Genomic DNA, 14723 nt, shown 5'->3' with positions numbered 1-14723 from the left:
AAATTCCTTCCAAAGCATATATGTTTTTTTCCCCAAGGTATAGGCTCTGGGTCTGGGGGGTTGCAGTGTGGAGATCTACCTGTCTTGCACCCACCCAAGACCATGACTCTATCTATAAGTTGCCCTAATAAATCATCCAAAACTGACAAACTAGATTTGTCTGCCTTCTTCTTTGGTTTCTCAGCTCCTTCTGCATTTGGGGGTTGCTTTGTGATAAATGGCCCTTTCACAAAACAGCCTGACTTCTCCTTCTTCCACTCCTCACATATAATCAATCACCAAGCACTGCTGATTCTATCCCCTAAATCTCTGTCAAGACTTTCAACTTCTCTTCATATTTACTGCCACTGCCTGGTCCAGACTACTGTCATCATTTGCCTGGATTCCTGTACCTGCTTTTAATTGGTCTCTCTCCCTCTAGTTTTATCCACAAAATCTATCCTTCATACGGTAGATGGGAAAAAAAAGAGACTTTAAAAAAAATTTTTTAATTTTTTTAAAGACGGTCTCATTCTGTCACCCAGGCTGCTGGAGTGCAGTGGTGTTATCATGGCTCACTGCAGCTTTGACCTCCTGGGCTCAAGTAATCCTCCCACCTCAGCCTCCTAAGTAGCTGGGACTACAGGCATGTGCCACCATGCTAATTTTTTTATTTTTAAATTTGTTGTAGAGATGAGGTCTCCCTAAGTTGCCCGCCCAGGCTGGTCGTGAACTCCTGGGTTCAAGTGATCCTCCTGCCTACCTCCAAGTAATCCTTCCTGCTTCAGCCTCCCAAAGTGCTGGGAATACAGGCATGAGCCACCGCACCCAGCTGACAGAATATTTCTGAAGTACAATCTGATCATGTCTCTTCTTCCTTCAATCCATCCTCTATTTTGTAGACACAAATCTACAAAATAGATTTTTCTAAAGTACAAATCTCATCCCATCTCCTTACACTTATTTAACACTCAGGATAGTGATTACTTTTGTGTATGTGGTGGGGTAGGGGGATAGAATGAGGGGAGTTTCTGGAATTCTGGCAATGTTCTGTTTCTTAACCTGAATATAGTACTCATAAGGTATGTTCAACTTTGTGAAAATTTATCAAGTCATAACACTCTTCTCAAATATGATCTCTGCTTGGAAGCCTTTTATAACATTTGTAGGCTTCTATGCTCTCACAGTAAAGACAGTTATATGTACTGCTTTTTGATCATGTGTGAGGTATCATGTCTGAGGTACTATGCTAGGAAAATAATACAGATCATTTCAAGTTCTTATAGCAATCCTTATGGTAGGTATTACTATTCTTATTTTATGTTTTGTAATTTTTGTAGAGATGGCATCTTGCTATGTTGCCTAGGCTGGTCTGGAACTCCTGAGTTCAGCCCATCCTCCCACTTTAGCCTCCCAAAATGCTGGGATTACAGGCGTGAGCTATTGCACCTGGCCCCTATTTTATAAAGAAGGAAATCAAGGCTTAGAGAGGTTAACTATCTTGCCTAGGGTTAATACAACTTTTATAATTGATAGAACTGAAAGTCACTCCACATCTGTCCTATAGTCCATGGCTCTTTCCACTATACCATATTAACTAGCATCTTGTGCTTACTTCAACCAAAGCACTTTCCACAGGATTTAGAATTCTCTGCTTGCTGTCCCTTTACCCATAAACACACAGATTTTTGGATACAGAAGGTAGAGCTTTCTTGGCTGGGCCTGGTAGCTCACACCTGTAATCCCAGCTCTTTGGGAGGCCTAGGTGGGAGGATCTCTTGAGCCGAGGAGTTTGAGACCAGCCTGGGCAACATATTGAGACCCCATCTCTACAAAAAATAAGAAAATTAGCCAGTCATGGTGGTGAGTGCCTGTAGTCCCAGCTACTCGGGAGGCTGAGGAGGGAGGATCACTTAAGCCCAGGAGGTGGAGGCTGCAGTGAGCTGTTATCACACCACTGCACTCCACTCCAGCCTGGCGCAAGAGCAAGATCCTGTCTCTTAAAAAAAAAAAAGTAAAGCTTTCCTAATTTGGAAATGTAATGAATTCTAAATATGTTTCTCTATTACTAATATTACTAATATTTCTAGAAGTCCCAGAGATAAAAATGAATGCAACTAAGAAGTTCAAAGGAGACTACCTTGATTTAATCTTGGCAGCACCTGCATCTTCAGATATCAGTATGCAGCCACCCAATAACAGCCCTGTTGAGAAGGTGTGTAAGTCACATACTCTTAGCTTAATTTTGTCGTTATTGAAGTAAAGGACACATCGTGCAATCTCTAGGACATCTAAGGATATGTAAGGAAACCAAGTACAGCCAAATCAATGGATGCCTGAACTGAACAGTAAGAAACCAAGACTACTACTGCCAGCCTCTCACGGCACTATCTGGTCCCTCATCTCTGCTTATCTCCACTCTGCTGTCTTGTGCTTACTCGTGGCTTTCTAGCTATTCTACACTTTCATCTTTTTTAATTTTTAACTTTTTTTTAGAGACAGGGTCTCTTTCTGTCTACCAGGCTGGAGTGCAGTGGTGCCATCATATATAGCTCACTGTAGCATCAATCGCATGGGCTCAAGCGGTCCTCCTGTCTCAGCCTCCTGAGTAGGTGAGACTAGAGGTATATGCCATCATGCCCAGCTAACATAACTTCATTTTGTATGTGGCTTTAATTATTACCTTGATTCTGACCTTGCCATGACTGCCTATCCCCAACTCTTGACTTCACTTTGTGGGTCCTATCCTTATTTCTCTGCATCCTGACATAGCTGAGGCAAGGAAGTTGTGACTGCTCTGTTACTCTTTCAAGCGCAAGTCATGTGCATGTGCATATAAGCATGTTGGCAACAGAGATATCCGACATCTGTGGTGGATGTTGCTGGCAATCAATTAAACAGTGATGGATTTTGTTGAGGCTGTGGCTGCATGATATTGAGCAAATGACTTTTGAGCATTATCTTCCTCTATAATATGAGTATAATACCTAATGAGAGAACTATTGTAAGAAATGAATATATGTGAAAAGCACCCAGCACAGTGCCTGGTACACAGTAGGTGCTGTTAAATTTTCTTCTTTCCTCTCTCTTCCTGCTCTGAAGGTCCAACCCCAAGACTGTAAGTACTGCATGGCAATATCAGATTCTAACACTATAAGAGGCTGACTGTAACCGTGGATACTTCTGGACAAGAAGGAAGTAATCAGCCTCAATTCTCCCTGTTAAGGAGACTAATCTTTAAGTCTCTTAAAGAGAGAAAGATAAATGGGGCTGGTGGGGGTGGGGAGCGGGGGAGGTTCTATACTAAAAGGAAATCAAGACTAATCCTGGTATACATTGCCTGGTATATATTGCCCATGGCTTTAGCTCACAAAGCTGGCATATTGGCATATTGCTTGAGTCCTTCATAGGGCCAGTGACAATCTAGGGCCCTGACTCAGGTCTAGGAGCAGCTCCTACTAAGGCAAGCAAAGAGCTGGGCCAATACCTGGACTTCTAGATCTCCTAAGAGATCAGCTTCTTTAGGCTTAAACCAGCTGACATTATAAAACAGGGAGGAACACTCAGTTATCAAGAGGAATCACAGTCATAATACTCAGACTAAGATCTGCTTTGGCCCTGGACACAGAATCCAACACATTTTGAATTAAAATGTTCAAGAGATTCTGTGGAACATTCATCTATCATACTACACTCAGAAGTGGATAAAAAACTTGTAAAATGTGTACAGTTATTAAATTCTCATCAAAGAGAGTACAGATTTTCTTCTCTCTGCAGCTCTCCCTGTAGCTTTTCTGCTTGGTCAACTGTAGAAACCCACCTCTCTTCTTCCACTATTAATGTATTAATACTAAACTGCTTCTGTTATCTGTCACTACATCTCCTTTCCCTCATTCACCAAGTATATAATGAATGCCTTACAAATCCAGGTAGATATCCATTCTCAAAGAATTTGAGTGGAAAATGTTAACATGTAAACAAATAACAAAACCTAAGTGTGGCTTTATTGAAAACATGATGCTTTTCTACATAAAGAACACAGGGTAGAATATGTTAACTCTCAGAGGTAAAATATAACAAAGGATTGCTACAACAGTCCTTTCTTGAAGCTGTGTCTCCTAGGTTTACTCTTTCCTTTCCATTCCTAAAGGAGTCATCATCTGATGACCAGATGATTATAAGTGCCTCCTACTTATCTTGAAGAAATCTCTTTCCCATGCAGAATGGTTTATGTTCACTTGCCAGGTTGTCTCATTGCTCATTTCCTGTAAGACTATTCTGTTTAAAGATCTGTAACTCCCTGCTCAGCTTTCAAGACCTTCTACATGCTGCTACCTACCACCAACCAATTCAATCCCATCTCCCACAACCTTTCAAAGACCTTCACTATTCCAGCCAGGAATAAAGACTGTCCCTCAAGTAACATTCTAATTTGCCCTGCTGTGCCTTTTTACTTTTTCCAATATATTGAAATATATCAATTTTCAATACATGCTCTTTGATTGTAGCGACTCTGAGAGGTCAAGGTAGATGCGGGGAGGAAAGAGATAAGGGTCTCCTAAACAGATCTTGAGGTGGGGAAACAGTATGTGCTGAGGCTCTGTATCATTCTCTGCTGCAGCAGGTTCTGGGAAAGTCTCATTTGGCAGAGCTTCTGGCCAGGACCTATAGCCATATCACAAACTTCAGGCTTGTCCTCAAGGTACACATACCATTGCGTTACACTTGCCAGGTGTGGGAATAACTAATTGGTAGTGGCCAAATGAGCTACAAATAAGCTATAACAACCAGGATGAGATGACTAGGTTTGCTGTAAAACTGCCTGCATATACAGACACCAAAAGCCACAATCCTCTTTGATAGTATTAAGAAAGCACTGTCAGTTTTTTGAAGGTGTGATAATGATATTAAGGTATTTATTTTAAAAAAGCCTCTCTCTCTCTCTCTCTCTCTATATATATATATATATGTACATATACATAAAATATATATCTATTTTAAATATCCTTATCCTGGAAGCGTCCTTATATTTTAACTATACATGCTGAAATATATTTACAGATGAAATTATATCAAAATATTTACAGATGAAATTATATCAAAATGCCTTGCTTTAAAACAATTTAGGGTAATGGGGGGAGAGAAACGGTGGCATATGTAAAGCAAAATTGACAATGAGTTGATAATTGTTGAAACTGTGTGATGGATACATGGGAGTTCATTATTTTCTTTACTTTTGCATTTATGTGAAATTTTCCATAGTAAATCATTTTTTAAAAAGTCATCCTTTCTAACACAGTTGTGTTCTCTTCTGCCCATCAAGGCCTAGGCTCATTTCATATGGCTTCATTTTTATTTGGGAGTGAAAAATAAACCCTTCAATGGCCAAGAGTTAATTTCATTTTTGGAATACAAACAGCTTAGACTGGTCACTGAGAAATAGCTCTTGGATCACCCTCTAAATCTTGGCAACAAGTTACCCTGCTATCTAAAAAGCAAGGTCTCCACATTCCACCATGAGCTTAGGCTGTAATTTCCATGAGGGCAGGGCCATATCTGTTTATTTATCATTGATCCCATGGTTGATCTAGCACAATGCCTGGCTCATAATGAGTGCTTAATAAGTATGTGTAGATGGAATGAAAACATTTTTCAGAGGTCAGAAGGGAGCAGGGCAACTGTGTCCTTGGTAGGGGAAACAGAGCTATAACAATCCTTGGGAAAACTTTCTAAAAGTCCAAATGATTTGTTTTACCATTGGCTCTACATGGGCCTCTCCACAGGAACTTAGCAAGTGTTGTGGGGGGTGACGGGTAGGACACTGCAAGAAAGATCATACTGGGCAGGGGAACAATCTTCCTTCCTCTTAATATTCCGATATATATTCAAGTCCATCAGCCAAAGGCAGAGCTAGCATTTAAACTCAGGTTCTCAAATTCTTTTCTCCAGATGGTCGGAGATACCTCTTGCTACTGTGGTATCTGTTCACCTAGATAAGTTTCTGCCTTGGATAGCACTGGTGAACTTTCCAAACTTATCCAGCAGTCATCAAGGGAAGCTAGCTGCTCCTATTCTTAACCATGCAGTTATTGAATCTTTTCCCACCTGTTCCTTTGAGGACTGTAGCTGCTTTTCTTATAAAAAATCCTTGAGATCAACTGCAAAAGGGGTTTTCTCTTTGAAAACTCAAGTCCGGTGATCTGCCAGACACAATCTCTGGAAACTATTTAAGTCCTACAATTCTGTTCTAAAACAGACAAACAAAAAAATCAGAAAATGTGCCAAATTTTGTTTCTCTGCACTCACTGAAGTGGGCTTCTTTTCTAAAATTGGGGGGAAACTTGCTCTCCTTTTTCTCTTCTATGGTTAAGTCTCTAGCCCTTTGCTAAGAGGGCCCATCTACAGGATAACTGCCTAGGAGAACATGTAATTAGAGACAAATAGCATAAGGGCTGTGGAGCTCGCTCCTGTCAAAGGAGGGAAGAAGAGCCTGGAACTGGGCAGAAAGAGGCATCATGGGTTACTGTTAAGTGTTACAAAATATTTTGCTGATTTATTATAACACACGCTGCAAAAATATAAGCAGGGGACTCTGTGGTACAGATAAAACAACACTATATTGATGACATAATTTCATTTCTAAAACAAAAATGAGAACTAACTGTGCTATTGTGCTAATTTTAGAAACTGGTTATCTAAATTATGAAGGTTTAAAACTTAAGGAATTCACAAAGTAGCTTGTTAAGCACTGTAGGTTTGACTCTACCACCCTTTTTCTTACCCATTTTCCATTAGGAAATCCACGACGTATTTTTTCAAACAGTAGAGGTGGGCATCCACAAGACCCGTGTGGAAACGTATTCTAGGATGCCTGCAAAAAAATAAAAAATAAAAGAAAGAAAGAAGAGGCTCACAATCAGGTAACATGGTCTCCATTCTATTATCAGGTAGTAGGCACTGGTAAGTTTATGAGGGTCAGAGGCATGCTGCCTACATCTCTTTCTGGGGAGACCAGGACAGTGGACCCCAGCCCTGACTCTACCACATAAAAGGTCTTTTCCCTAGAAACCCTATGGCATACTTTCTGAGGCTTTTACGATTCTAAAGAAATCTGGTGAGACATCATATCACTGATAATCTACCTTCTTCTATTTGATCGTTAACTTTTTTTTTTTTTTTTTTGAGACAGTCTTGCTTTGTTGCCTAGGCTGGAGTGCAGTGGCGTGATCTCGGCTCACTGCAAGCTCTATCTCCCAGGCTCAAGCAATTCTTGTGCCTCAGCCTACCGAGTAGCTGAAACTATAGTTGTACACCACCATGCCCAGCTAATTTTTGTATTTTAGTAGAGATGGGGTTTCACCATGTTGGCCAGGCTGGTCTCGAACTCCTGGTCTCAAGTGATCCACCCACCTCAGCCTCCCAGAGTGGTTGGATTACAGGTGTGAGCCACCACACCTGGCCTCTATTATGAATTCCTACACACAATTCTTGTAACAAACATTTTCCTGCTTCTACCCTAATTATCCTATTTTCCTCAGACCATGCCATGCTTTCTTTTGCCTCCACAATTTGGTATGTATTCTCCATCTTCACAGAAGATGGAGTAAAATTCTATGAATAATCCTAACTTGCTACTCTTATTTATTCCTCAGGACTCACCCCAGGATACACTTCCTCTAGGAATCCTTCACTGACAACAGTGAAGTTTGTGCTCCCACAAAACTTGGTATCTACCTCTATTGGATAACTTAACATATAGTAAAGAAACAGACTATTTACTTGTCTCTCTCTCCCACTAGACTGAAATTCAGTAGAGCAGAGACTTATCTTCACATCCTTAGCACTTAGCATTGTGCCTGACACAGAGTAAATGTCCAATAAATAGTTGTTGAATAAACAAATAAATGAATAAATGAGGTCAAATTAAGGCATCTGCCTAGGTGTAAAAAATGCCATGCTTGTAATGTCTGAGGTCATTTTATTTAATAAAAATAAATACACAGGGAAGGGGAGTATGGTTAAAAAAAAAAAAAGAAGATTCCAGTCATAGATGCCTGGTTGTCTTCTAACTCTGTGTTGCTTGGCTTTGACTGCCTTGTAGGTTTTTATGTTTACTTTTAGAGACAGGGTCTTGCTCTGACTGGAGATAGCCACTTGCCTAGGCTGGAGTGCAGTGGCACAATGATTGCTCACTGTAGCCTCTACCTCCTGGGCTCAAGTGATCCTCCTGCCTCAGCCTCCTGCAGCTGGCACTGCAGGCATGCACCACTACAGCTGGCTAATTTTTTATATTTTTGGTAGAGACAAGGTCTCGCTATGTTGCCCAGGCTGGTCTTGAACTCCTGAGCTCAAGCAATCCCCCCACCTCAGCCTCCCAAGCAGCTAGGACCACAGGAGCAAGCTGCCACACCTGGCTAATTTTGTATTTTTGTATGGGGCTTCACCATGTTGCCTAGGCTAATCTTGAACTCCCAGCCTCAAGCGATACTTGTACCTTGCCCTCTAAAAGTGCTGGGATTACAGGCATGAGCCACTGCACTCAGCCTATGTCTTAAACAAAACAAAACAAAACGAAACAAAACAAACAGCTTTATGGAAGTGTAATTTACATACCATAAAATTCACCTGTTTTAGACATACAATTTAATGATTTTTAGAAAATGTACAGAGCTATAAAACTACACCACAATCCAGTTACAGAACATTTCTTTTACTCAAATAAGATCTCACATGACTGTTTATAATCAAACATTCCCCTTTCCACCTGATTAAAGAGCTTCTGCACAGCAAAAGAAACTACTGTTCTGTAAACAGACAACCTACAGAAATGGGAGGAAATATTCTCAAACTATGCAACTGACAAAGGTGTAATATCAAGCATCTATAAAGAACTTAAATCAACAAGCAAAAAACAACCCCATTAAAAAGTGGGCAAAGGACATAAACAGACACTTCTCAAAAGAAGACATACAGGCAGACAACAAACACATGAAAAAATGCTCAATATCACTAATCATCAGAGAAATATGAATCAAAGTCACAATGAGATACCACCTCATGCCAGTCAGAATGGCTACTATTAAAAAGTCAAACAACAACAACAACAGATGCCGGTGAGACGGTGGAGAAAAAGAAATGTTTATATACTGTTGGTGGGAATGTAAACTAGTTCAGCCACTGTGGAAAGCAGTTTGGAGATATTTCAAAGAACTAAAAATAGAACTACCTCTCAACCAGCAATCCATTACTGGGTATATATCCAAAGGAAAAGAAATTGTTCTACCAAAAAGACAAGTGTACTTGCATGTTCATCACAGTACTAGTCACAATAGCAAAGACATGGATTCAACCTAGGTGCCCATCAACAGTGGACTGGATAAAGAAAATGTAGTGCAATATATATCATGAAATACTATGCAGCTATAAAAAAGAACAAAATCGCTTGTGACAAAACCTAACAGAGTTTATAACTTTGGGAACCATCCCCTCTCCCCTCTCCCCTCTCCCCTCTCCCCTCTCCCCTCCCCCCTCCCCCCTCTCCCCTCACCCCTCTCCCCTCTCCCCTCTTTCCATGGTCTCCCTCTGATGCCGAGCCGAAGCTGGACGGTACTGCTGCCATCTCAGCTCACTGCAACCTCCCTGCCCGATTCTCCTGCCTCAGCCTGCCGAGTGCCTGCGATTGCAGGCGCGCGCCGCCACGCCTGACTGGTTTTCGTATTTTTTTTGGTGGAGACGGGGTTTCGATGTGTCGGCTGGGCTGGTCTCCAGCTCCTAACCGCGAGTGATCCGCCAGCCTCGGCCTCCCGAGGTGCTGGGATTGCAGATGGAGTCTCGTTAACTCAGTGCTCAATGGCGCCCAGGCTGGAGTGCAGTGGCGTGATCTCGGCTCGCTACAACCACCTCCCAGCCGCCTGCCTTGGCCTCCCTAAGTGCCGAGATTGCAGCCTCTGCCTGGCAGCCACCCCGTCTGGGAAGTGAGGAGCGTCTCCGCCTGACCGCCCATCGTCTGGGATGTGAGGAGCCCCTCTGCCTGGCTGCCCAGTCTGGAAAGTGAGGAGCGTCTCTGCCCGGCCGCCATCCCATCTAGGAAGTGAGGAGCGCCTCTTCCCGGCCGCCATCACATCTGGGAAGTGAGGAGCGTCTCTGCCCGGCCACCCATCGTCTGAGATGTGGGGAGAACCTCTGCCCTGCCGCCCCGTCCGGGATGTGAGGAGCGTCTCTGCCCGGCTGCCCTGTCTGAGAAGTGAGGAGACCCTCTGCCTGGCAACCGCCCCGTCTGAGAAGTGAGGAGCCCCTCCGCCCGGCAGCCACCCCGTCTGAGAAGTGAGGAGCGTCCTCCCTCCTCGTCCGGGAGGGAGGTGGGGGGGTCAGCCCCCCGCCCGGCCAGCCGCCCCGTCCGGGAGGTGAGGGGCGCCTCTGCCCGGCCGCCCCTACCGGGAAGTGAGGAGCCCCTCTGCCCGGCCAGCTGCCTCGTTCGGGAGGGAGGTGGGGGGATCAGCACCCCGCCCGGCCAGCTGCCCTGTCCAGGAGGTGAGGGGCGCCTCTGCCCGGCCGCCCCTACTGGGAAGTGAGGAGCCCCTCTGCCCGGCCAGCCGCTCTGTCTGGGAGGGAGGTGGGGGGGTCAGCCCCCCGCCCAGCCAGCCACCCCGTCCGGGAGGGAGGTGGGGGGGTTAGCCCCCCGCCTGGCCAGCCACCCCGTCTGGGAGGTGAGGGGCCCCTCTGCCCAGCCGCCCCTACTGGGAAGTGAGGAGCCCCTCTGCCCGGCCAGCTGCTCTGTCTGGGAGGGAGGTGGGGGGTCAGCCCCCCGCCCGGCCAGCCGCCCTGTCCGGGAGGGAGGTGGGGGGGTCAGCCCCCCGCCCGGCCAGCCGCCCCGTCCGGGAGGGAGGTGGGGGGGTCAGCCCCCCGCCCGGCCAGCCGCCCCGTCTGGGAGGGAGGTGGGGGGGTCAGCCCCCCGCCCGGCCAGCCGCCCTGTCCGGGAGGGAGGTGGGGGGATCAGCCCCCCGCCCGGCCAGCCGCCCTGTCCGGGAGGTGAGGGGCGCCTCTGCCCGGCCGCCCCGACCGGGAAGTGAGGAGCCCCTCTGCCCGGCCAGCCGCCCTGTCAGGGAGGGAGGTGGGGGGGTCAGCCCCCCGCCAGGCCAGCCGCCCCGTCGGGGAAGTGAGGGGCGCCTCTGCCCGGCCGCCCCTACTGGAAAGTGAGGAGCCCCTCTGCCCGGCCAGCCGCCCCGTCCGGGAGGGAGGTGGGGGGGGTCAGCCCCCCACCCGGCCAGCCACCCCGTCCGGGAGGTGAGGGGCGCTTCTGCCCGGCCGCCCCTACTGGGAAGTGAGGAGCTCCTCTGCCCGGCCACCACCCCATCTGGGAGATGTACTCAACAGCTCATTGAGAACGGGCCATGAAGACAATGGCAGTTTTGTGGAATAGAAAGGGGGGAAAGGTGGGGAAAAGATTGAGAAATCGGATGGTTGCCGTGTCTGTGTAGAAAGAGGTAGACATGGGAGACTTTTCATTTTGTTCTGTACTAAGAAAAATTCTTCTGCCTTGGGATCCTGTTGATCTGTGACCTTACCCCCAACCCTGTGCTCTCTGAAACATGTGCTGTATCCACTCAGGGTTGAATGGATTAAGGGCGGTACAAGATGTGCTTTGTTAAACAGATGCTTGAAGGTAGCATGTTCGTTAAGAGTCATCACCACTCCCTAATCTCAAGTACCCAGGGACACAAACAGTGCGGAAGGCGGCAGGGTCCTCTGCCTAGGAAAACCAGAGAACTTTGTTCACTTGTTTATCTGCTGACCTTCCCTCCACTATTGTCCTGTGACCCTGCCAAATCCCCCTCTGCGAGAAACACCCAAGAATGATCAATAAAAAAGAAGAAAAAAAAAAAAAAAAAAAGAACAAAATCATGTCCTTTGCAGCAACATGGATGCAGCTGGAGGCCACTATCCTAAGCAAAGTAATGTAGAAACAGAAAACCAGATATTACATGGTCTCACTTATAAGTGGGAGCTAAACACTGGATACACATGGACATTAAGATGGGAACAAAAGTCTGGGAACAGTGGCTCACACCTGTAATCCCAGCACTTTGGGAAGCCAAGGTGGGTGGATCACTTGAGTTTAGGAGTTTGAGAACAGTCTGGCCAACGCAGTGAAACCCCATCTCTACTAAAAATACAAAAATTAGCTGGGTGTGCTGGCGGATACCTGTAATCCCAGCTACTCAGGAGGGTGAGGCAGGATAATTGCTTGCACCCGGGAGGTAGAGGTTGCAGTTAGCTGATAACATGCCACTGCACTCCAGCCTGGGCAACAGAGCGAGAATCATCTCAAAAAAAAAAAAAAAAAAAAGGGAACAACAGACAACAAGGATACACAACCAGGGGGAGGGAGGAGAGCAAGAGTTGAAAAAATACCTGTTTTGTTCTATGCTCACTACCTGGGTGATGGGTTCAATCGCACCCAAATCTCACCATCACACAATATACCATGTAACATACTTGCACATCTAAATAACAGTTGAAATAATAATTTAAAAAAAACCAATCCCCTTTCTTATCACATCTCAGGCAATCACTAATCTGCCTCCTGTCTCTATAGATTTATAGATTTGCTTTTTCTGTCACTTAAAAAAAACTGCAGCCATTCTAATGGGTGTGAAGCGGTATCATCAAAGTTTTGGTCTGCATTTCCCTATGACATGATGTTGAGGATCTTTTCATGTGCTTGTTAGCCATTTGTGTATTTTCTTTGGTGAAATGTTCATTCAAGTCTTTTGCCTATTTTGAAATTAGGTTGTTAGTGATTTTTTTGAGTTGGAAGAGTTCTTATCTTTTCATTTCCTTATTTTCTTTCTTTTCTCAGAGACAGGGTTTCACTCCATCACCCAGGCATGATCAAAACTGCAGCCTAGAACTCCTGGGCTCAAGTGATCCTAATGCCTCAGTTTCCCAAAGAGGTGGGACTACAGGTTCGTGCCATGCCTGGCTAATTAAAAAAAAAAATTTTTTTTTTGAGACGGAGTTTTGCTCTTGTTGCCCAGACTGGAGTGGAATGGCGTGATCTCGGCTCACTGCAACCCCTGCCTCCCAGGTTTAAGCAATTCTCCTGCCTCAGCCTCCATAGGAGGTGAGATTACAGGCGCCCACCACCATGCCCAACTAATTTTTGTATTTTCAGTAGAGATGGGGTTTTGCCATGTTGGCCAGGCTGGTCTCAAACTCCTGACCTCAGGTGATCCACCCGCCTCGGCCTCCCAAAGTGTTGGGATTACAGGCGTGAGCCACTGCGCCCGGTCCCTTTAAGATTTTTTTATAGAGATAGGGTCTCACTTTGTTGCCCAGGCTCTTCTCAAACTCCCGGCCCCAAGCGATCCTCCTGCCTCAGACTCCCAAAGCGCTGGGATGACAGGCATGAGCCACTGGGCCTGGCCTTTTTTTTTTTTTTTTTCTTGAGACAGGGTCTTACTCTGTCATCCAGGCTGGAGTGCTGTGGCGTGATCACAGCTCACTGCCCCCTCAACCTCCCTGGGCTCAGGTGATCCTCCCTCCTCAGCCTCCTGAGTAGCTGGGACTATAGGCACGTGACACCACACCTGGCTACTTTTTGCATTTTCTTTGTAGAGACGGGTTTTGCCATGTTCCCCAGGCTGGTCTTGAACTCCTGGTTCAAGCAATCCACCTGGTTTGGCCTCCCAAAATGCTGGGATTACCTGCAAGAGCCACTGCACCCGGCCCTCATTTTCTTAATAGTGTCTTTGGGGTTCAAAATCTTTAATTTTTAAGAAATAAAATCTATACAACTCTTACAGTTTTAGCTCTCATGTTAGGTCTGTAATCCATTTTCTTTTTTCTGTATGGAGTGAGGTAAGGTTCTAAATCAATCTTTCTGCAAGTAAGGATCAAACTGTTCTAGCACAATTTGTGTAAAAATCTATCCTTTTCCTGTTGAGTTGCCTGGACATCTCAGGTAAAAATCAAATGACCATAAACCTAAGGGTTTATTTTTGGACTCTTAGTTCTGTTCCACAGATCTGTCTGTCTGTCCTTATGCCAGTACCATATTTGTCTTGACTACCATAGCTTTATAGTAAGTTTTGAGCTTGGGAAGCATAATTTCTTCAACTTTTTTGTTGTTTTTCAACATTGTTCTGGATATTCTGTGTTCTTTGTATTTCCATATAACTTTTAAGATCAGCTTGTCAATTTCAGCAAAAATATCCAACTGAGATTCTAATAGGGTTTGTGATAATCCTATAGATCTGTGAGAGCTGCCCTCTTAGACCACCTGGGCCCAGGAAGTCGAGGCTGCAGTGAGCTATGATTGCACTACTGCACCCCAGCACCTGGGCGACTAAGCAAGACCCTGTCTCATAATAATTAAAAAAAAGAAAAAAAGAAAGAAAGAAATGTTCCCAGTCAGGCACAGTGGCTCATGCATGTAATCCCAACACTTTGGGATGCCAGTGTGGGAGGACTGCTCAAGCTCAGGAGTTCAAGACCAGCCTGGGCAATATAAGGAGACCTTGTCTCCACAAAAAATAAAGAAAGAAAAACTAGCCAGGCATGGTGGCATGTGCCTGTGGTCCCAGCTACTCGGGTGTCTCAGGTGGGAGGACTGTTTGAGCCCAGGAGCTCGAGGCTGCTGCGAGCCATGAACGTGCGACTGCACTCCAGCCTGGGCAACAGAAAAGAGACCCTTTCTTTAAAAAAAAAAAAAAAAAAAAAAAAAGCTCCCAAAGAAGCGGCTG

The 14723-nt window shown here is 45.3% G+C and overlaps 1 protein-coding gene across 3 annotated transcripts in view; it reads right to left on the bottom strand.

Annotated features, from left to right (window-relative positions):
• EIF2B3 (eukaryotic translation initiation factor 2B subunit gamma) overlaps positions 1-14723 on the bottom strand; it is a 135855-nt gene that overhangs the window by 38258 nt on the left and 82874 nt on the right. For all 3 annotated transcript variants that reach the window (XM_034963599.3, XM_034963618.2, XM_034963624.2), the window contains one exon: positions 6761-6850. In XM_034963599.3, the coding sequence (XP_034819490.1) occupies positions 6761-6850 (90 nt within the window). The remainder of the gene's footprint in view (positions 1-6760; positions 6851-14723) is intronic.

This window comes from Pan paniscus, chromosome 1, assembly GCF_029289425.2.
Source record: "Pan paniscus chromosome 1, NHGRI_mPanPan1-v2.0_pri, whole genome shotgun sequence".
Lineage (NCBI taxonomy): Eukaryota > Metazoa > Chordata > Mammalia > Primates > Hominidae > Pan > Pan paniscus.
The sequence above is the reverse complement of the archived record's forward strand: the minus strand, read 5'-3'. Positions and strand labels throughout refer to the sequence as shown.